Below are 23664 nucleotides of genomic sequence, written 5' to 3'. Positions count from 1 at the left end.
AACTCCTTTGGAGAAGCTGGGCCTTGAATAGGATCCTCTGTGCCCCTCCTGCTCTCCTGACAGATATGCGGTTGAGGTACGTGGCCTGGGTTACAGCTTGAGGGAAAAGTAAAGAATTAACACTAAATGGCTTCAGAAATTTGGGGAAAAGGATGGAAAATGAACAGCCCATGACCACAAAATAAAGCCTCTATAATCTCCCCACCCACACTTCCTACAGGTAGACGACCATTCAAGTTTTGGGCAATTCCCACCTTCTTTGCACTCAGAATACGTATCAAGGACAGAGGAACCACCCAGTAGAGTGCCCTGGAGCAGGGATGAGGGGGCAAGGGGAAAGTTGGATGCCTGAGTTCTGTGAATGTCTCTGGCTCTTCCTACCATCTCACTGGGACACAGATGTGTTTGGTAGGATCAGTTCCCACTTTTCTCTTGAAGTCTCTGTTTAGACCCCTCTCCCTCTGGGGAGTCTTCCCCGCTACCCCAAGTTGGGAAGTAACCCTTTCCTATGCTGCCCTTGCACCATGCACATGCTCTGCTTGGGACTTCTTACATTTGCCTCCTCCAGACTGGACTCCCTCGTAGTCAGGGACTGTAGCTTGATCACAATTCAAGTCTCAGCACCCACACGTGGCAGTCAGTCAGTTCATGTTCCTTAGATAAATGTATGAATGTCACCATATAGTTGGGAGTGAGATGGTAAGAAGGTATAAGGAAAAATAGTTGAGGAATCAGGTCCTTGAAGAGACGGGTGATTCCTCTATAGGTAAGCATGGCAGGTTGAGCAGAGAAATCAATTCTTCCTCCCTCCTGGCACCTCACAAAAACAAAAGTAGGTTATAAATTCATGTGGACACAGAAGGAGGGAGGAGGTGGCAATGAAACAATTTTGAAAAGAGGCAGAGATCCCCTTGTTGATGTAGCAGATCTGAGGAAATGTGAACCTGAACTAATGGGAAGTCCAGAAACAGACTACATTTTCAGAATCCAGAGGGGCCAGGTTCTGAAGGTGAGGGCAGGAAACAGGAGGATTGCCTGAAAGGCTATATAAAAACCAAAATTGATACACTGAGTGTGCAGGAAACAAATGAGCTGTTGTTACTCCAGGCCTGGCTGAAGACCTCAGATTTACTTTGCAAAGGCTGGGCCAGCAGTTTCTGGGCTGGTGTACCTCGGGCAAGGATGAGACAGGGGCCATGCTGAAGATGAGATTAATTAAGTGCCCTGGGCAGGCACCTGAAGGATTCCTTCTGAGGAAACCAAGCAGCATGATCAAGAGGAAAGTGTATTGTTAAGACACCTGAAGTCTTCACTGTTCATATTCAGTAGCAGCTAATATCAAAACTGATGAGTTTACAAAAGCATATAATTTAGAAATAATGAAAGTAAATTTCAAAAGAAACAAAAGGATGAGAGGTCCTTGCCTCCTGGAAGTAGACAGGGAAATACAAGGTAAGTGTCCCATGGGAATGCTTTTTTTTCTAATACACTTTGTATTCAATATATACTTGACCTTTTTTTTTTTTTTTTTTTTTTGGCTGTGCCACACAGTACGTAGGATCTTAGTTCCCTAACCAGGGATCAAACCCCTGCCCCTGCTTTGGAAATGTGGTATGTTAACCACTGGACCACCAGGGAAGTCCTACACTTGAATTAGATTTGTTATTTAGTTGCTAAGTCGTGTCCAACTCTTGGGACCCCATGGAGTGCAGCCCACCAGGCTCCTCTGTCCAAGGGATTTCCCAGGCAAGAATACTGGAGTGGGTTGCCATTTCCTCCTCCAAGGGATCTTTCCTACCCAGGGATCAAACCTCACTTCAGCAGTTTCCTTCCTTTACTCTCCCTCCTTCAAGAGGACTTGTAAAATCCATTCTTTTTTTTTTTTTTGGCATGGCTTTGTTAACTACCTAATTTAAAGGCAGGAATGATCCCTGGGTCCTGTCACAAAGGGACAAAACACATTGTAAACATCAGTGATAAAGGGCAAAGAGACTGGGAAAAAAACAAAGCCATGTACCCCAGAAATGACAGCGGACTAGTGTGAAGCTCTAATTGGTAAAAAGTAGTAGCCACTCACATTAGCTGGAAGAGGGGATATATGGTATATTTTGAAGGTTGCCCAGCAAGCTTGTTGTCTGTGCTTAGACAAAATTATAGAGTGGCCTCCCATCATCATGGTCTGAGTGATCCTGATGCTGATGTTCTGAGACTGCTTATGTCCAACAGGATAATGTGGCTCAGCTGTGAGCAGTAGGCTAGCTTTCAATACCACTGAGGCCTACCTGTAAGTGTCAAGCCAGTTCCTGGATGTCAGGGACTGCTTTTTTCTGTTCTCAGCTACATGCTACTGCATTAAGAAGGAAAAAGTAAGGCCAGTTTGCGGAACAGCCCAGACAACATGAACACACTGGAAGTGGAGTCTTGAAAGCAAATGTTTTCCTACTAAGGGAAACAGATCCCTTTTCTCTGTCTGCTCTGCAAAGACAAGAGAAAGAAAAAAAACAAATATATGTAAACTGTTTTGTTTTTAATTGTTTTAATTATAATAATACACATAAAGAAGCCCAAAATATAAATGTATAATGTAACAACTTATTATAAATAGTACACTTGTGTGACTATCATGCAAGGACCAGGTGGTAGGTTTCCACTGAAAAAGAAATTCCTATAAAACTCTGCCCAGGAGCATTAATGATCCATTTTGTGAATACCTCTGCAATTCCTACAATGGAGAGTATACCCTGGCTTGATAGAGCCAACAGTTTAGACAAATGTTGATCATTTCCCCAGGTTTCACATATATTCTTTTTTTTTTTATTACTATTATTTGGCTGCATCAGGTCTTAGTTGCAGCACTCGAGATCTTCGCTGCCTCATGCGGGATCTTTCGTTTTGGTACACGGACTCTAGTTGTGGTGCACAGGCTTAGTTGCTCCACAGCACAAAGGCTCTAAGTTCCCTGACCAGGGATCGAACCCACATCCCGCACTGCAAGATGGATTCTTAACCACTGGGCCACCTGGGAAGTCCCTCATGTATTCCTTAGTAACATTTCCTTTGAGTACAACCAGGATCAGTAAGCATAGCTCAGATGAGACTACAGTACATGTACTGCTAAGTTGTTAAAAAGGACTTGATTGATCAAAAATGACTCTGTACCAATGCAGCAACATGACAAACATCCCCACTGTCTGCCCAGACCAGAAGCCATGTCATGATGCCACAGATCACACCACAGCCATCCCAGATGACTTAAACAGTCTTCCATGTCAGCCTCGTGGGGAGAAGAGGAGGAGGAGGATGTATAAGAAGAAAGAGCCTGAAACAGATGGTGCTCAACATCCCAAAGACTGCATCTTCTTTTTTCCTTTACTTATCCTCACAAATTATCCCAAAACATGACTTGGACATTTTGCCTGTTAAGGTATACGTACTGTCATGTCATAGGATAGGAGGCTCCAGTGGAACGCTCAGAACAGTGACTACTCCTGCTGAAGCAGGGATATATCAGGCCAGGCAGATGCTGACCCCAGAGTCCTGCAAGGGAGAGCAGGGTTCTCTCCAGAAGTAAGCCTGGTGCCCTCAGTGGTCCAGCACCTACTAATTTTTGTATCAATCTGAGACAGGCCTGGGACTCTCTGCTTCAGTACTGCAATGTTGCACCTAGACACACCTCTCCTTGAACTACAAAATACAAAGAAAGTATATGGGACTACAAATAACTGTCTGCATACACAGGCAAATTCTGGACCAAAAGATAAAAAAAAAAAAAAAAAACCAACCCCCCAAACCCCAAATGCCATTTCTGAAGAGCTGGAAGCAAAAGCAGGGTTACTGCACATGCCTCCCTGCATTCACCACCACCAGAGGGTGGGCAAACCACCTAAGCTACCCCTCCAGTCTGACCCCTGGACACACCCCTACCCTCACCCCATATAAGGAACGAGCTCACACCCACCCCTTGGGGAGCAAACAAGGGAACCTGTTATGCTCCCTACTGCAGCCGGCAGGAGTCCCAGTAAAGCCTTGTGTGAATTGCCTGTCTGGCCTTTAGTCAATTTCTATTGATTGGGGAAGGCCAAGAACCATATAGATAATTGTGAGTTCAAACTATTACATCTAGTTTCAACCTGCCATCCCAAGGTTCATTCTAGTCATCTCCTTTTCCATGTCTGAGGTTCCCCGCTGATAGGGAGATGCCTGGCTGCTCCCATTGCATTTGATATATTTACTTATTTGATCAGAATCCCAGCCCCAGTGTCTCAAACCACTCCCTGCATGACCACCCTCCTCATCCTGCTCAGGCTCCAAGCCCATCTTACAGCTTTAGGACTGAATTGCTCAGAAAGGGGAGAGGAAGTACAGAATGTGTTATCATCTGACTAATTCTACGGCACACTGCCTTCCCAAGCATAAAGTGAAATATTTTTTTCAGTCCAAGATTCTCAAAAGTATCTGCCACAGACCCATAACATCACAGAAGAGTGGAAAGAATTCCTTCATATTAAAAAAAATTACTATGGTTTCCATTTTTCTCTATGAAAAAATTCACTCAATTCTATGTGTGTGTTAGTCACAGAGTTGGGTCCGACTCTTTGCGACCCCATGGTAGCCAGCCAGGCTCCTCTGTCTATGGGAGTTCTCCTGGCAAGAATATTGGAGTGGGTTGCCATGCCCTTCTCCAGGGGATCTGCCTGACTCAGGGATCCAACCCGGGTCTCCTGCACTGCAGGCGGATGCTTTACCTTCTGAGCTACTAGAGGAGACCATTCATTCTATACAGACAGGCAAAACTGTTTGACAGATAAATGACAAATCTTCAGCTCAAGTCGTGAAACACAGCTGATGCTGCAAGAAGATGCAACGTATTCTTTTTTATAACAGATCTGTGGCTCATATGATCACACACGTGTACCAGTCACAAGGCCACTGGCACCCGTGATGTACCACACACAGACACTCAAGATTCACAGACCTACCTCCACACAACCTGACTTGCACCCGCCGCTCAACCACTCCCGTCACACTGCAACCCGCATACCCACCCCATCACACACACACATCACCCCAGTCACACTCCTGCACAGCCACGGTCTCCACCGCGGCTCTCACCTCACTGCTCAGTCACGAATCACACTCCAGGCCGTGGACTCCTTCCAGTTAGGTGCTGCTTCAGCACACGCCGTCTGGCACCCAAAGAATTACACACACGCAGAAACACAACTCATTCTCAGCCGAAGGCGTAGTCGGTCCCGCAACCCTCACAGCGGCAAACACACATACACACGTACACACGCTCACGAGGCCGGGTACATAGGGACACACGCCTGTGAACCACGCGCCGGGACTACCTCGAGGAAAGAATCTGACAGAATCCGCCTCGCACGCGCTCGGCCTCAGGGCGGCACCACGGACGCACTAGGCTGTCAAGACTCTGGACTCCATTGTCTGGAGGTCCGCCGAGGCTTGCACAGCCGGGACTGCTCCCGGCTGAGTTCTTCAGCTCACCGCGAGAGTACGCGGGTACCAGAGTCCGGGACGAGAGCCGCCCTGTCCGAGCGTGCGAGCGCCTGCGCACTCAGAGCCCAAGCCCACCGGCTACCGGCCGTGGACTACATTTCCCAGAAGGCCCTCCCCCCAGAAGGCCCAGGGGGAGGGCCTTCTGGGAAACTTCACCCAGAGGGCTTCACGGAGCCGTCCTTTCCGGGTTGCGCAGCCATCTCATGTGAGCCACCGCGGGTAAGCTTCACCCAGAGGGCTTCACCGAGCAGTCCTTTCCGGGTTGCGCAGCCATCTCAAGTGAGCCGCCGCGTGTAAACTTCACCCAGAGGGCTTCACCGAGCCGTCTTTTCCGGGTTGCCCAGCCACCGCATGTGAGTTTGTAGAAGCTGGGGGAGAAGTTGGTGCTAGGTGAGGCGGAGCAGGATTTGTCCGGGGTGGAGATGGAGATGCCGCCCAAAGTGAGGAGCCCAGGGAGGCTTTTCTGCCTGCAGCCTCAGGCCTGTGCGGGCAGGAGGAGAGGAGGAAAGCGAGTGTGTGTGTGTGTGTGTGTGTGCCGGACAAAGTCAGGCCTGTGCAGGCAGGAGGAGAGGAGGAAAGCGAGTGTGTGTGTGTGTGTGTGTGTGCCGGACAAAGTCAGGCCTGTGCGGGCAGGAGGAGAGGAGGAAAGCGAGTGTGTGTGTGTGTGTGTGTGTGTGTGTGTGTGTGTGTGCGGGCAGGAGGAGAGGAGGAAAGCGAGTGTGTGTGTGTGAGTGAGTGAGTGAGTGTGTGTGTGTGCTGGACAAAGTCAGGCCTGTGCGGGCAGGAGGAGAGGAGGAAAGCGAGTGTGTGTGTGTGTGTGTGTGTGTGAGTGTGTGTGTGTGTGTGTGCCGGACAAAGTCAGGCCTGTGCGGGCAGGAGGAGAGGAGGAAAGCGAGTGTGTGTGTGTGTGTGTGTGTGTGTGTGTGTGTGTGTGCGGGCAGGAGGAGAGGAGGAAAGCGAGTGTGTGTGTGTGAGTGAGTGAGTGAGTGTGTGTGCCGGACCAAAGTTAGGCCTGTGGGGCAGGGAGGAGAGAGAAAAGCGAGTCTGTGTGTTGTTGATGTTGTGTGTGTGTTGTGCCGGACCCAAGTCAGGCCTGTCGGGCAGGAGGAGAGGAGGAAAGCCGAGGTGTGTGTGTGTGTGTGTGATGTTGTGGGCAGGAGGAGAGGAGGGAAACGAGTGTGTGTGAATGTTGTGTTGTGTGTGTGCGGCAGGAGGAAGGAGGAAAGCGAGCTTGTGTTGTGTGTGTGAGTGAGTGAGTGAGTGTGCTGTGCGCCGGACAAAGTTCCAAGGCTGTGCGGGCAGGAGGAGAGTGAGAAGAAAGCCGAATTGTTGTGTGTGTGTGTGTGTGTGTGAGTGTGTGTGGTGGTGTGTGTGCCGGACAAAGTTCAGGCCTGTGCGGGCAGGAGGATGAGGAGGGAAGTTGAGTGTGTGTGTGTGTGTTTGTGTGGTTGTGTGTTCTGTTGTGTGCCGAACAAAGTCAGGCCGTCGGGCAGGAGGAGATGAGGAAAGCCGATAGGTGTGTATGTGTGTGTGTGAGTGAGTGAGTGAGTGTGTGTGTGTGCCGGACAAAGTCAGGCCTGTGCGGGCAGGAGGAGAGGAGGAAAGCGAGTGTGTGTGTGTGTGTGTGTGCCGGACAAAGTGTGTGCGGGCAGGAGGAGAGGAGGAAAGCGAGTGTGTGTGTATGTGTGTGTGTGAGTGAGTGAGTGAGTGTGTGTGTGTGCCGGACAAAGTCAGGCCTGTGCGGGCAGGAGGAGAGGAGGAAAGCGAGTGTGTGTGTGTGTGTGTGTGCCGGACAAAGTCAGGCCTGTGCGGGCAGGAGGAGAGGAGGAAAGCGAGTGTGTGTGTGTGTGTGTGTGTGTGTGTGTGTGTGTGCGTGCGTGCGTGCGTGCGTGTGCGCCGGACAAAGTCAGGCCTCCTGTCGATGGGTGCGGTTGTCTGATACTGGTGCTTGCTTCAGTGATGAGTGTGACTGACCCACGCTCTTGCTGCCTTACCCTCCCTCCCCTCAGCCCTGGTGTCTACACAGAGCTATGTCTTCAAGAGAAAAGTCCAAGATTGAACCCCAAGATTAAGGTTCCCAGCAAGAAGGTACAGTCCTGGGCTTGGAATGGGGCTTTTTAGAGCTAAAAGTGTCTCCGAGACAGACTTCTGGGAGGAAATGGTGAGAGGGGTCCTTACTTGGAGACAATGTGGGTGCTGCTGCATTTTTCTGAACCACAGCATCCCCTTACCTCTGATCCTAGGAGCCGGCTATCATGTCAAAGACGGGCTCCCATCTGGTCACAGGCGTGAGGTAGAGCTGATGTGGCCCTGGAGGGGACATTACCCGTCTGGCTGTGCTCTAAGAAAGGCTTGGTGTCTCATGATTTCCTTCTTCCCCAGTCCTGCCAGTCTTTGCAAGAAGGATCCTGAAGAGAAAGGAAAAAATTTTCCCCCTCTAAAAGTACAGATCAGGTGAGCTTCTACTTTCTCTTTGTTCATAAATGCAGTTTTGTTTTTAGTACATAGAAACATTTGCTTTTCTTTTCCTGAAATGTCAGTGACCTATTCTAGGCCTTCCTTCTCAATAAATGAGGGGCCATGCAGAGGGGTCCCCCTCTCATTCACTTTTTGTAATAGTAAATATATATCCTGGAGTCTAAAGTTACAACTTTGCTTAATAAAGCAAATGAGATGAATATTTAAGTGGAATCACATCATTGCTGTCCTGCAGAACCTCAGTTTAAAAGTGAGGCAAGATCAGAGGTGGTCTGATTGGTGTCAGTGACATGGGCATCTGCTTTTTAAGGTGTTTAGGAGCAGGAACGTGATTGGAAATCATGGAAATCTGTGTCATCATGCGTAAGATTTTTTCCAGGGAATTGATGGGTTCAGATTTGCTTATAAAGAGTTTGTCAAAAGAAAAAAACTGTGCATATGAGTAAAGTAAGATTCATTGTGATGAACAATAATACTCAAATTTTAAATTTTATATGAATAGCATTTACTATTATTGGGATTCAGAGATATTTTACAAGTGTTATATCCAAAGTGATATTTCAGTTGATTATTCAGTGGAGAAAGGGGAAACAAACCAAACACTGTCTGTCTGCTTTGCCCACATTTTTTTATTTAGTCTGCAGATGCCCCTCACCTGATATGTTCATTCAGAGGAGAATTTTGTCTGTGAAAAGGTCTTATTGTATTGAAGAATGTTCAAGAGTTGTTAGTCTTTATTAATAATGGTCATACTGATTCCCTTACTATTCCCACACATGTCAAACAGATTTGCTTCCAAGATTTTCAAATATTTTTAATTGGGTATAGATTTGTTGTATACTTAATATTATGGAATTGATACTTATTTTTTTCAAAAGGTTATTCAGTTATATTACATAAGGGACTTGTAAAAAAGAAAGTTAACCCTGGCATCATGATTAATATTTTGGGGAGGTTTATTTTAGCAAAAAATTTTTTCTGTGAACCTGTATATGTGTGTGTGTATGCATGTGTGTGCAGAATAGAAACTGTTCTAACTGAACATTCAAAGGACACAGATTCCACAACTCTTATTTGAAAAAAGTAATTCTACCAAACCAGAGGTTTCTTATATCTCCATGAATATAGAAAGAAGAGGAACATGTCAGTGAAGCTTCATAAACCTTCCAAGTATTTATACCTCCAAATTTAACATTATATAAATCAACTATGAATAATTATTATGGCATAATTTATCAAATAAGATAGCCTTTCAGGATTAAACTTTTTTAGGTTGCTTTTGGGACTTTGCTGGTGGTTCAGTGGCTGGGACTCCATGCTCTCAATGCAGGGAGCCCAGGTTCGATCCCTGGTCAGGAAACTAGATCCCACATGCTGCAACTAAGACCCAGAACAGCCTAAATAAATAAATATTTAAAAAATTAAGTTGCTTTAACAGGACACAGTAATAACCTCTCCAGTCCACATATCTTTAAATGCAAACAACATTTTGGAAGACAGGTTTATAATAGTAGAAAACAGAATAAAATGGTAATAACTGTAAATATTAATGTAAATCTTTACATAGGACAGGAGAGTAAGATTGAACCTCTTACTAATATTCTCCATTTAATTCTCTTTATCAACTTTATGTTGAAGAATTGTGTCTCTTCTTTTGTAGTAGCAAGGATGAGGAGAGATGTGCTTACCACTTTAAAGCCTTGCCTCTAAAATATGTAAAATATCATTGTAAAAAAAGTGGGCATGAGAATCAAATTTTACTATAAAAACAGAAAGTAGAAAATAATTTCATAACAATACCATCTAACTTTTATTTAGCAATTACATGTCACTAAATGCTGTCTATGTAATATCCCAATCTTCATGACAACTGTAGGAGATTGGTACTGTTCTTATCCCCAGTTTATCAATAAACTAACTGAGAAGTTGGCAGCTGTCAGATTAGGGCTTACATTCTGAAAATCAACAACAGAGTCTGTGTTATGAATGACATAATCTCTCCCTTAATTTTACATACTTTTTTTTTTTTCCGGCTGCACCACTCAGCTTGCAGGATCTTAGTTCCCCCACCAGGTATCGAACCTAGGCCCTGAGCAGTGAAAGCACAGAGCTCTAACCACTGGACAGCCAGAGAATTCTCCATACTTGTTTAATTTGCCTGTATCAGTCAGGGATTCATCATGAATATCCTTCTCCAACATAAAATATTGACCAGTATAATCGGTATTAATAGGGGCCTTAGTGTGCCATCAAAACTGACCATAGTTTTATATTTAAAATGGATAACAAACAAGGACCCACTGTATAGCACACAGAACTCTACTCAGTGTTATGTGGCAGCCGGGATGGGAGGGGGTTTGGGAGAGAAGGGATATATGTATATGTATGGCTAAATCCCTTCACCGTTCACCTGAAACTATCATAACATTGTTAATCAGCTGTACCCCAAAACAAAATAAAAAGTCCAAAGGGGGGCGAAAACCTGACCATAATTTATTTAACCTGTTGCCTCCTGTAGCTATTTATTTTTCCAACGGTTGGTTATTCTAAGTTGTTATATGATAAACATCTTGTGCATGTATCTTAGTGTGCTAAGAAAAACTGCCTAAAAATGGAGTTTTGGTTGAATAACAGACATAAGGGCTCACAGTATGCCGAGTCTTATGGTAGTTAGAGGAAAACAAGCATTGAGCATAGTCACTATCCTTAAGTTTCTTGTAATACAGCAAATATTATAAAGTCAAAATAGACAGAATAAGCATGAGATTGGAGGTAATAAGGGCTTCCCTGGTGGCTCAGTGGTAAAGAATCTGCCTGCAATGCAGAAGATGCGAGTTCGATCCCTGGGTTGGGAAGATTGCCTGGAGAAGGAAATGGCAATCCACTCCAGTATTCTTGCCGGGGAAATCCCATGAACAGAGGAGCCTGGTGGGCTAAAGTCCATGGGATCGCAAAAGAGTTGGACACGACTGAGCGACTAGACAACAACAACAAGGAGGTAATAAAGCCACTAGAGATACTCAGGTCACATTTCTTGGGAGTTCATAGAAAGGAAATAATATTTCTCTAGCAACCTCTGTCAGCTTTTGGCCAGTTTATTCTGAGTTTAGGGGAACTCTGTGGTGAAAAAATGAAATTTAGGCTGTATGATTCTTACCAGCTCTGTCCAGTAAAACTTGCTGCAGAGATGAATATGTTCTGTATTTACATTCTCTAGTATGGTAGCTACTAGCCACATGAGCCTCTCGAGCACTCGAAATGTGGCTGGTGCAACTGAGGCAGTGAACTTCTAATTTTACTTAAATTTGATTTGATTTAAATAGTCATATGTGGCTATTGTGATAGCACAACTTAATATCTAACAGTTTTGCTTCTAATGATGTTAGATTCAAAGCGAGACTAATGGAACAGATACAGATCAACATCATCAGAAATTTGGGTGGACTGAAGACCCTTTTTTTTCTTTCTTTCTTTAGCTACACCGGGTCTTAGTTGCTACACGTGGGATTTTCCATCTTTGTTGCGGCATGTGGGATCTTTAGTTGCAGAATGTGGGATCTAGTTCAATGACGAGGGATTGAACCCTGGCCCCCTGCATTGGGAGCTCAGGGTCTTAGCCACTGGACCACCAGGGAAGTCCCTGCAGACCCTTCTGCTGGAGTGCCTAGTCTAGCTTCATGCAGGAAGCCCCTGATTTGTATCCAGACTTGTGCAGGTGGTCCCCTGTGGTACAGGGAAGTTTGGCTTCATTTAGGCTCCCTCTTTTCTCTTCTGATTTGTATGTGGGATATCATGGGGATAGAAATACAAAGAAGGCAAAACAGGATCATATTAACTAAGTCATTTTGGGATTCCTTTGAGACACGGCTGGTCTCAGAGTCTCATTCCTCCCCCAGTCCTAGCTTCTCTGGATTCTGTGCTTTTCGAGTGGAGGAACCCCAAAGAGGACTACGAAGTTCTTGCAGTTCTACAACCATGGCCCATGTAAGTTCACATTTCTCCTCCTTGAGATGTGGTTTTTTAATTCATTTGATCACGTTTATTATCCTGAAACTTCCTTCCTGAGACAGCACTATTGCTCAGGTTGCCCTCAATCACTCTGATCTCAGTGAAGGATGGAGCCACACATCTTAGTGGCCTTCTTCTTTGCCCCTTGTTTCTCTCTCCACTGTTCACCTATTTCATCACCTCTCCAAGGATTCAGTCTCTCTAAGGACCATTGGTGGAGCAGTGGTGGGTGAAGTTGCTTGAGGGAAGTCCTTGAACTTCTCTCATTAGAGTCATGATTCCATGACACAGAGATGATGATCCATTAGACTCCACAGACCTGAGTGTTTCAGGTTGATAAGATGGAATTTAGTGTTGATTTTTTTGCACATGATGAGATCTCATATTCTAAGAGGTTTATAGGACTAGATTGGAGTGTGATTGAGGCCTGCATGTTGGAATCTCAAGGGTCTGTGCAAGGGGTCCCCAGAGGGATAAATAACAGGACAGAAGTCAGTTTTGTGCTTGAGGAGGGTATGAGGAGGGTCTCTAGTGACATCAGTGTCATTGTGGATCATCCTGCATCAGCATCCTTCAGCTTAGGATCCAAACAAGTGTTCCTGAGGGATGGTGGTGGTGGTGGTAGCAGGTGGGAAGACCCTCCCAGATCCCTAATGGGGGGGACGAAGAAAGGCTAAAGGGACTAGGCTTTAGAAAGAAATGCTAGGGCTTCCCTTGTAGCTCAGCTGGTAAAGAATCCACCTGCAATGTGGGAGACCTAGGTTTGATCCCTGGGTTGGGAAGATCCCCTGGAAAAGGGAAAGGCTACCCACTCCAGTATTTTGGCCTGGAGAATTCTATGGACTGTATAGCCCATGGGATCACAAAGAGTCAGACATGACTGAGCAACTTTCACTTTTCACTTTCAAAGGGACTGGGGGAGACCTTTGACATTTTGTCCAACCTAAATGCCTAAAAGTGACAGAAGGATTAGTCCAATATATCTACAAGATGGATGAATAGCCAGCCAGTAAATAAAATAATTTGTCATCTGTTATGACAAGGGAAAATGCTTATGATATTATCTTGCATAATAATGAACCTGAGTATTGATTAAATCAAATGTCTGCCGCTGTGCTGTGCTCAGTCATGATTGACTCTTTGCAACCCTATGGACTGTAGAGTACCAGGTTCCTCTGTCCATGGGATTTTCCAGGGAAAAATACTGCCAGTAGGTTGCCATTGCCTCCTCCAGAGGATCTTCCTGACCCAGGGATCAAACTCTGGGCATGTGGATTCGTTACCAACTGCGCCAAATCAAATGTCAGTAAAGTCCTATTTTCTTAGAGATTTTGGAGTATTTGGGGGAAAAACAATTCATTACTTATTTTTCTTTTAGTTTTTTGAAAGGAAAACAACATAACTCACATTTATTTACAACTTAAACTATTTGCATGATAGGCAGTGTGCTTATTTATATGATTTTGTTTCACTGGAAAACTTTATTCACTCATTACATGATATACAGGACATTCTATTTGTAACAACTGTACTCTTCAAAAGTATATAGGCACTCCATTTTACAAATTACTGATTTTCTTTTTCTTCCATACATGTTACGGGCTTGATACCAGATTAACTACTTGTTATAGTGCCTCTTTCCTACAATGCAGTTTTCCCCTTTTGAAAATACAGTTGAAACATTGTTTATAATACATGGGTCTGTCATTTCAGATGTCCTTGTCATTCAGGGATGTGGCCATAGACCTCTCCCAGGAAGAGTGGGAGTGCATGAACCCTGTTCAGAGGGCCTTGTACAGGGATGTGATGTTGGAGAACTACAGCAACCTGGTCTCATTGGGTAAGGATATCTGCACAAATAATTGACAGTCTGCCTTCTGGAATACCAGTTTTCTCCACTGTTGAATTTCAGAGCTCTGTTTTAAGACACCAGCTGAATGGCTTTCCCCTATTTTGAAAGAATGGTTTGAGTATTATTGAGTTGGAAACGGGCATTTGGTTAAGTGCCATCTTCTCTATCCTTCAGTGACCTTCACTCTTTCCTCTGGTCCTTCCTACAGTTGCCTGTTACTCTACATTATTTCTAGGTTTGAGTCCTGTAGTATGTTCAGAGAAGTCAGGTGTCATATATGTGCATACTCAGAATTCCTGAGAATTAGCTAGTCTTAGAGTTTTGTGTTTTCTTGATCATCAGAGGAGCCTCTACAGTTTATGTAGTGATAGATGGATTAACAGTATTCATTTACTTTTTTTTTTTCCATTGTGCCACTTAGCATGCAAGGTCTTAGTTCCCCATCCAGGGATCAAACACACACCCCATGCAGTGAAAGCACAGAGCCCTAACCACTGGATCATCAGGGAAGTCCCCAGTAATATTCATTTAAAATTGAAGTAAACTCATCCCATCCTAGAAGAGACATATTCTCTCTAACCTACTTTGTGGTTGAAAATTCTAGTCTGTGAATCTTACATTTTCTATTGAAAGAATTCTGAGAGGGAAAAAAAATTAAAAATAAATAAAAAAATAAAGAATTATGAGGAAGAACTTGGAAGTATTTTTGAAGACAGTGTTTTTCTTTTGGGCTTCCCAGGTGACTCGGTGGTAGAGAATCCTTCTGCCGCTTCAGGAGACATGGGTTTGATCCCTAATGGGGAAGATCCCCTTGAGAAAGAAATGGCAAGCCACTCTAATATTCCTGACTGGAAAATCCCATGGACAGAGGAGCCTGATGGGCTATAGTCCATGGGGTCACAAAAGAGTCAGACATGACTTAATAACTAAACAGTAACAAGAAATTTTTCTTTTACTAAAATAAGAACAACAACAAAAATAATACTGCATGCTAGGCATCCTTGCAAGCTCTTATATATATTAATTCATTTAATTCTCACAAGAGTCCTCTAAGGTAATAATAGCCCCGTTTACACTGATAAAAGCATAACACATGGAAGGAGTAAGTGCTGGCGAGTGACTGAGTATTTGAACCCAGACCACAGGGGTTCAGAGTCTGTGTCCTCAATGCCTTTCTGTACTGCCTTTAAATGCAGAACAGACCTTCTCCCTTCCCTATTTGGCCTCTTTAGTCCTATGACCATGAATCCATCAAATGTTAATATTCTTCAGTGCCTTTTCCATTTTATCAAATGCTCTTTTGACCTATAGGACTTCCCAGGTGATGTAGTGCTAAAGAATCCACCTGCTGGTACAGGAGGCATAAGAAATGTGGATTTGATCCGTGGGTCGGGAAGATCCCCTGGAGTAGGAAATGGCAACCCACTCTGGTATTCTTGCCTAGAAAATTCCATGGACAGAGGAGCCTGGGGGCTACAGTCCATAGGGTTGCAAAAAGTCAGACAGGATTGAGCACACGCATGCACATACACATACATACACACACAAACACACACACACACACACATTTTGACCTAGAGTTTAATATAGATGTAACCAAGTCTAAATTAAGTCATTTTGAATTTTGCTTGTTGTAAGTCATGTGGCATTTCTTTCTTGTGAGCAGGATGTTCCACTCCTAAGCCAGACATGATTACTTTATTGGAGCAAGAGAAAGAGCCCTGGATGATAATGAGAGAAGGAACAGGAAGTTGGTTCACAGGTGAGTGATGCCAGATCAGCCAAGGTGGATGCCATCACACCCTCTGGGTCAGGGAGACACATGGCCCTGAGATGAAGGCTCCTTTCAAAGGCCCAAGGCCTGTGGGGAAAAGGCCTGATTTCTGGGAAAACATTAAAAGCCCCTCAACATGAGCTCCCAAAAGCACTTCATCTTTACCCTCATTTGTCATGCTCCTTATTTCACTTCTCTTCTATTTCCCTCCCATTTCAAAGAGGGAACTGCCTTCTCTTTTCCCCATTGACAATCATTTTATCTATGTTTCCAAGTCCTCTTCTATATTTATACTTCTATTCTTTTCTCCACTGCATAAAATTATTTTATACATATTTCCAACTTACTTGAAAGCAAGACTGTGCCCAAGTTTAAGTACTGTTGATATAGATTCCTACATGTTGTAGTAAAGAAGATGACCTGTACAGAGAAGCAGGGCAATATGGTGGTGATATGTTTTTATCTGTGGTAATTTGGCTGAATTTTATTCTAAGAGATTAAAGAGAAACCTTTGGGAAAAAAATTATGTACAGATTCTTAAAGTGATTTGCATCAGAATCATCTAATGAAAAAGATTAAAAACAAAGACATTCGGAATTTGTTCCTATAGATCTTCATTCCTTTTGTTTCTGTTGTTGCCCAAAAAGCAGTATACGTAAGGAACTCCCCTACATCCATCCTAAGTAGGGGGGCCACTGACTTCATTTGTTCATCTAATCACTCATTTTACCCTCTTTTAGCACCACATCATTTTCTGAAGCCTTTTGCCTTCTTTCAAATTGCATTACAGCAACTTGGAGTTCTCTAAATCAGGATCCAGCAGACAAACAACTGACCATCTGCTTTTGAATGGCTCACAGGCTAAAACCAGTTTTTACATTTTTAGTGGTTGAAAAAAATCAGAAGAATGTTTTGTGAAACATAAAAATTTTACGAAATTCAAATTTCTGTGTCCATACACCATATGTGGTATTACAACATAGGTACACTTATTCAGTTATATACTGTCTAGGCTCCCTTTGAGCTTATAACAGCTGAGCTGGGTAATTGTCACAAAGACCGTATGTCCTATAAAGGCTAAAATTTTTACTATCTGGCTCTTTACAGAAAAAGTTTGCCGACCTCTGCTCTAAAACTCAACTTCTAATCTGTGTTATTCTTAGTTTGTCTTTTATTTTGACTATAAGATGCAATCCCTTATTCTACCCCCAACATAGAAAAATCACATCACAGCATTTGTTTCCTTTTTTTCCCTCCAGATTTGGAGTCTAAGTATTTCACCAAAAAGTTATTTCCAGAAAAGGATATTTGTGGACCACATTTGTTTCAGTTGCAGACAGTGGATGAAAGTCAAACTTATATCCACGAGGACACCATTTTCAGAAATGATTTGCAGTGTAAACATGAGTTTGAGAGACAAGAAGCACATCAAATGAGATATGCTAGTCAAATGATAATCCAAAACTGTGTAGCTCTTCCTCTACATGAGAAAATTCATGCCATAGAGAAATCATATGAATGTAAGGAATGTAGGAAGGCTTTTAGGCAACAGTCACACCTTACTCAACATCTAAGAATTCATACTGGTGAGAGACCCTATAAATGCAAGGAATGTGAGAAAGCCTTTTGTCGTGTGGGAGACCTTAGAGTACATCAGAGAACTCATGCTGGGAAGAGACCCCATGAATGTAACAATTGTGGGAAGACTTTTAGGCTTCATTATCACCTTACTGAACATCAGAGAATACATTCTGGTATGAAACCGTATGCGTGCAAAGAATGTGGAAAGGCCTTTAGTCGTGTTCGAGACCTTAGAGTACATCAGACAGTTCATGCTGGGGAGAGACCCTATGAATGTAAGGAATGTGGGAAGGCCTTTACGCTTCACTCTCAGCTTACCGAACATCAAAGAATTCATACTGGTGAGAGGCCTTATGAGTGTAAAATTTGTGGAAAGACCTTTAAGGTACAACAACACCTTACTCAACATCAGAAAACTCATACTGGTGACAAACCCTATAAATGTAGTGCCTGTGGGAGGGCCTTCGGTCATGGCTCACACCTTGCTCAACATCAGAAAACTCACACTGGTGACAGATCCTACACCTGTAAAGACTGTGGTAAGTCCTTCAGTTCTCGTGCAGATCTTGCTCGACATCACAGAATTCATACTTGTGAAAGACCCTATGAATGCAAGGAATGTGGGAAGGCCTTCGGTAGACGCTGTCATCTTACTCGACATCACAAAATTCATACTTGTGAAAAACCCTATGAATGCAAGGAATGTGGGAAGGCCTTTATTCATAGCAGTCAACTTACTTCACACCAGCGAATTCACACCAGTGAGAACACCTACAAGTGCAAAGAATGTGGAAAGATTTTCAGTCGTCGCTACAGTCTTACTCAACATTATACAATTCACACCGGTGAAAAACCCTATGTATGTAAAGAATGTGGAAAGGCCTTTCGCCTTCAAACAGAACGAACTCTGCATAACAGAATTCATACCGGTGAAAAGCCCTTTAAATGTCAGGAATGTGGGAAAGCCTTTGTCCGTAGGCATTATCTTACTCAACATGAGAGAACTCATACTGGTGAGAAACCTTATGTATGTGACAAATGTGGGAAGACCTTTAGTCGGCGCTGTTATCTTACTCAACATCACAGAATCCACACCGGGGAGAAACCCTACATATGCGACAAATGTGGGGAGGCTTTTAGTTGTAGTTATCAACTTACCTTTCATCGAAGAATTCACACTGGTGAGAGTCCATACAAATGTAAGGAATGTGGAAAGGTCTATAGTCGCCGGTATCATCTTACTCATCATTTTAGACTTCATACTGGTGAGAAACCTTATGGGTGTAAAGTATGTGGGTGTACCTTCCGTCTTCGATCAGGACTTACTCGACATTACACAATTCATACAGGTGAAAAACCGTATGAATGTAAAGAATGTGGGAAAGCCTTTGGTGTCAAGTCAGAACTTAAACGACATCACAGAATTCATACTGGTGAGAGACCCTATAAATGTAAACAATGTGGGAAGGCTTTTGTTCGTCGTGATCAACTCACTGTACATCAGAGAAATCACATTAATTAGGAATCCCTATGCATAATGTAAAGAGGATATTGATTGGTTGCTAAGTTGTGTCTGACTCTTTGTGACCCCATGGACTAGCCTACCAGGCTCCTCTGTCCATGGGATTTCTCAGGTAAGAATACTGGAGTGGGTTGCCATTTCCTCTCCAGGGGATCTTCCTGACCCATGATTCCTGCATTGCAGGTGGATTCTTTACCATCTGAGCTACTGGGGAAGCCCCTACCGAGGATACAGTGACCTTTAGAAAATGCTTTTTATAACAACAGAGAATTCATAATTAAGAAAAATTTTACTTGTTAGGGAACATGTGGTAATCCCCTTTGCTTCATGCTTAAAAGTTAACAGAAATAGTTTTATACTACATATGTTGATTGAAAGCTGAAAAAATTAAAGCATCACCCAGTCTTGGTTAACTTTAGAGAATGATACTGCTGCAGTGCATCTGAAACCAAGATGAAGGATGCCACCTCCCCACAAACATTGTTGACCAGTACTTTTAAAAGGCACAGTGAAATTGGATTACCAGATAAATAAAACTGAAAGAAAAACAAATATACAAAATGGAAGCCCCCAATTTATTTTACTACTACTTAAAAAATATTTATTTTTTAAATTTAGAAGTTGTGCTGGGTCTTCATTGTTGCATGAGGGCTTTCTCTAGTTGTAGCAAGAGGGGGCTACTCTTTCTAGTTTTGGTGCATGGGCTTCTCATTGCAGTGACTTCTCTTCTTACAGAGCATGGGCTCTAAAGCACAGGCTCAGTAGTTGTGGCACATAGGCTTAGTTATCCCTCAACAGGTGGAATCTTCCTGGACCAGGATTGAACCCATGTACCCTGCATTGGCCCATGGATTCTTAACCGCTAAACCACCAGGGAAGTTCCCCCAATTTTTTGTTATTGGATTTAACAGACATAAATTGGCCCTGTCCTCTTTCTGTGAATAACTCTATAAATATTTGCTCTCAGTGTCTCTACCTTAACTCATTGCAGACCAGAAGCAAACAACCTGTGGACCAGCATCAGTACACAGACCACACTTTATGCAGCATTACAACAGAAAATAATTCTGTTAATGTGACAGATGTGGGAGAAGACTTTAGCCATGGTAGATTTTTACTAGAGTTCTCATAATTCCACCGCTGCCTGTGTGGTATTGGCAAAGCACTCTTCCCCTCTGTGCCTCAGTTTTAAAGTGGTGATTATAGTACCTACCTAATAATACTTTTCTAAGGATGAAATGTTAATTTTAAAAGACCTTTAGAAGAGAATGTGTTCAATGATTACTACTTTCAGTGATATTAGTAAATTCATGTGAGAGGAAGACCCTGTGAATATAAGAAATTTTAAAAAACTGTCCACTATCTTTCATTTTGTTTACTTAAATAATTAATTATGGATAAAGTCTAGTAAAATAAACTTTCAGCTCTAAAATTAAGAAGTCATTTCCAAAAACTAATGTGAAAAAGAAATCTCTAGAGTTGATAAATGTGGAGATTATGAGAGAAGGCTTTTGAAGAATCTGGGAGTGCTGTAATGCTTTTTCTTTTATAAGCCATAAAGCAGACATGTTACTGTCTGCTTTTTCTGCTCCAAATTCATGATAAATTAGAAACTAACAATGAAAAGACCACTGTCTATTTGGAAAAAGAAAAATGCAATGAATAATATAATGGCCTCTCTAGAATCAATGGTTGTTAATATGTTCTCTGATTTGATTTGCTTTGTATAATTTTGACGTTTTTTTACTGTAGTATCTGAGTATAAATATAGACGTTAGACATCATGGGGCTTCCCTGGTGGCTCAGACCGTAAAGAAACTTCCTGCTGCAATGCAGGAGATCCAGATTCGATCTATGGGTTGGGAAGATCCCTTGGAGAAGGGAATTGGAACCCACTCCAGTATTCTTGCCGGGAGAATTCCATGGACAGAGGATCCTGGCAGGTCACAGTCCACGTGGTCGTAAAGAGGCAAACATGACTGAGCGAATAAGCATGCATGCATAGCCGTCATAACATTTCACCTCTATTTATCATGCAACTCCTAAGAAAAAAGACTGCCTCCTACTCAACCACTATGTAACTTCACACTGAAGGACATTAACAGTAGTACCATATCTGTAATATTGCACATAGATAATCACTGCCTTAACATATCTAAAATAATGTCTCTGGGAATAGTAGTATTTAATGGTACTGGGGAAATGTTCTGAGGTCACTTATGAATGTCTAAATAATAAATCCCTTCTAAGGAAAAAAATGCTCAGTATCAATCAAAGGACTTGAGAGGCCTACAATAAAATTTGCTTTTTATCCTATTGTTTCTTAACCTTTACTAAGGAAGTCTCATTCACAACACCTAATATCTTCAGGATGTGAACCCACACTGAAAATGCTGCCATAACTGAAGAAGAGTGACCCTCAAGATGGACAGTCCAGATCCATGGCAAGTGCTTACCTATGTTGAGAAAGGAAATGCATGGAGTGTTTCTCTGTTGCTCATATCTTCCTCTGCAGTCAACTGCTTGTGCTTTAAATGTAGGGCTGATACTTTCTACAAAAGTAAACACTTATCTTTATATGAATATATCATGATGTATTTAAACCTCTTATTTTTTAATGTTCAGGTTTAACAGTTTTTCAGTTTCAGATATATCCTTGTCTGTGACTACTGGTTTGTGTGAACTGGAATTTCTTTAATTGTACTCATGGAAAAGTAGAACTGCTCATACATTATATATTCTTTCAGTTATGTTAGATATTGCTAAATTGATCATAGGTTAAATACACTTCCAATTCTACTAGATATGGCCAAGTTGTTCTCTTAGACTCCTATTGAATTGAGTTTTCCTACAGCTTCATATTAGGTATAAGTTTTACTAAATATTTTGATAAATTTCAATTTCAGTTGAGCATTTTTCAAATGTGGTTCTAGGCCAATCATTATTTCTTTACTTTGAATTTCCTGTTCTTAAACTTTCTCCATTATTGTTGTTCTGGTGTTTGTTTTCTAATAGGCCTGAATGGTATTCTGGATACTTCATTTGCAATTATTGTCTCCTATCTTAAATATAGCAGTAGTTATCTATCTACTGAACACTCATTCTATTTTTATGAGACAGATTTCTAAGTTATAAATTGCATAATCTGTATAACAATAAATTTTATTTTCTAATATTTATACTTATTACTTTATTTACTTTTCTTCTTTTGATAGACTCTTCAGAACAAAGTTGAATATTATGGTAATAGCAGTCATCAATTTCTCTGAATTTAGAAATATCCCAGTATTTAATCATTTACTATAATGTTCACTCTATTTGGAGATAAATTCTTCTTGTTGCCTCTAAATAATTTCCTTCAATATTTGTAGGGGACCAGAGAATCCCTACTTTGTTTGCTAGTGAACTGCTGAATTTTGTCCAAGACCATTTTGTTATCTACTGATAAAATCTTATGTTTTTCATCTTAAATTTATTGATGTATTGATTTGTTACTATTTGTTTCTTGGTGTAAGTTTACTGGTGCCTTGATTTGTTTTTAATTAAAATTAAATTTTAAACAATTCTTGTAATATACTGTGATTTTTGTCATAGGGCTGAAGTTCATTTGGTAATATATTTAGAGTTTTTCCATCTATAATCATATGTGAGGCAGTATTATAGTTTTCTTTTTCTTTGATAAGATTTTAGATTTGTAATTAACTTTCTTTAAAAACTATAAACAATCTGTCTATAAAATATAATGAATTTTAATATATTGACTATATATTTGATATCCTTGCCATAAATTCAGTTAGATCTAGAAGGTTTTTTTTTTTTAAATAAATTCAGTTCAGTTCAGTCACTCAGTTGTGTCCAACTCTTCATGACCCCATGGACTGCAGCACACCAGGCCTCCCTGTCCATCACCAACTCCCGGAGCCTACTCAAACTCATGTCTGTGGTGTCGGTGATGCCATCCAACCTCTCATCCTCTGTCGTCCCCTTCTCCTCCCGCCTTCAGGCTTTCCCAGCATCAGGGTCTTTTCCAGTGACTCAGTTCTTCGTATCAGGTGGCCAAACTACTGGAGTTTCAGCTTCAGCATCAGTCCTTCCAATGAATATTCAGGACTGATTTCTTTTAGGATTGACTGGTTGGATCTCCTTGCAGTCCAGGGGACTCTCAAGAGTCTTCTCCAACACCACAGTTCTAAAGCATCAATTCTTCGGCCCTCAGCTTTCTTTATAGTCCAGCTCTCACATCCATACATGACTACTGGAAAAACCATAGTCTTGACTAGACAGACCTTTGTTGGTAAAGTAATGTCTCTGCTTTTTAATATGCTTTCTAGGTTGGTCATAGCTTTTCTTCCAAGGAGCAAGAGTCTTTTAATTTCATGGCTGTAGTCACCATCTGCTGTGATTTTGGAGCCCAAGAAAATAAAGTCTGTCACTGTTTCCATTGTTTCCCCATCTATTTGCCATGAAGTGATGGGACCGGATGCCATGATCTTAGTTTTCTGAATGTTGAGCTTTAAGCCAACTTTTTCACTCTCCTTTTTCACTTTCATCAAGAGGCTCTTTAGTTCTTCTTCAATTTCTGCCATGAGGGTGTTGTCATCTGCATATCTGAGGTTATTGATATTTCTCCCGGCAATCTTGATTCCAGCTTGTGCTTCCTCCAACCCAGCATTTTGCATGATGTCCTCTGCATATAAGTTAAATAAGCAGGGTGATGATATATAGCCTTGATGTACTCCATTCCCGATTTGGAACCAGTCTCTTGTTCCATGTCCAGTTCTAACTGTTGCTTCTTGACCTGCATACAAATTTCTCAGAAGGCAGCTAAGGTGGTCTGGTATTCCCATCTCTTTCAGAATTTTCCAGTTTGTTGTGATCCACACAGTCAAAGGCTTTGGCATGGTGAATAAAGCAAAAGGAGACGTTTTT

General features: G+C 42.3%; 1 protein-coding gene and 1 long non-coding RNA gene across 6 annotated transcripts; one reads left to right on the top strand and one right to left on the bottom strand.

Moving 5' to 3' along the window:
- Positions 1-20: 20 nt before the first annotated feature.
- Positions 21-5537, bottom strand: LOC122421121. Of its 2 annotated transcripts, XR_006263449.1 has the most exons (4): positions 5352-5537; positions 2283-2475; positions 554-654; positions 21-96 (listed from the first exon to the last, which is right to left on the bottom strand). It is a non-coding gene; the product is annotated as an uncharacterized LOC122421121 (long non-coding RNA). The 2 variants fall into 2 exon arrangements; XR_006263448.1 differs by lacking the exon at positions 2283-2475.
- A 143-nt stretch (positions 5538-5680) lies between these two features.
- LOC122420758 (zinc finger protein 546-like) lies at positions 5681-22300 on the top strand. 4 transcript variants are annotated; one of them, XM_043436201.1, is made up of 8 exons: positions 5681-5873; positions 7530-7608; positions 7764-7813; positions 7903-7974; positions 11895-11982; positions 13720-13846; positions 15525-15620; positions 16892-19418. In XM_043436201.1, the coding sequence occupies exons 3-8, from the start codon at positions 7776-7778 to the stop codon at positions 18733-18735; spliced, it is 2265 nt and encodes a 754-aa protein (XP_043292136.1). In that variant the 5' UTR covers positions 5681-5873; positions 7530-7608; positions 7764-7775; the 3' UTR covers positions 18736-19418. The 4 variants fall into 4 exon arrangements, with proteins under 4 accessions (XP_043292136.1, XP_043292138.1, XP_043292137.1 ...); XM_043436203.1 differs by lacking the exon at positions 16892-19418 and adding an exon at positions 16423-16883 and having other exon boundaries at positions 5682-5873; XM_043436202.1 differs by lacking the exon at positions 16892-19418 and adding an exon at positions 16373-16883 and having other exon boundaries at positions 5682-5873.
- The last annotated feature ends 1364 nt before the right edge of the window (positions 22301-23664 follow it).

The sequence above is a fragment of the Cervus canadensis genome, chromosome 18 (genome assembly GCF_019320065.1).
Source record: "Cervus canadensis isolate Bull #8, Minnesota chromosome 18, ASM1932006v1, whole genome shotgun sequence".
In the NCBI taxonomy this organism is placed as follows: Eukaryota; Metazoa; Chordata; class Mammalia; order Artiodactyla; family Cervidae; genus Cervus; species Cervus canadensis.
Note: the sequence above shows the minus strand (reverse complement) of the source record. Positions and strands in the feature narration are given on the sequence as shown.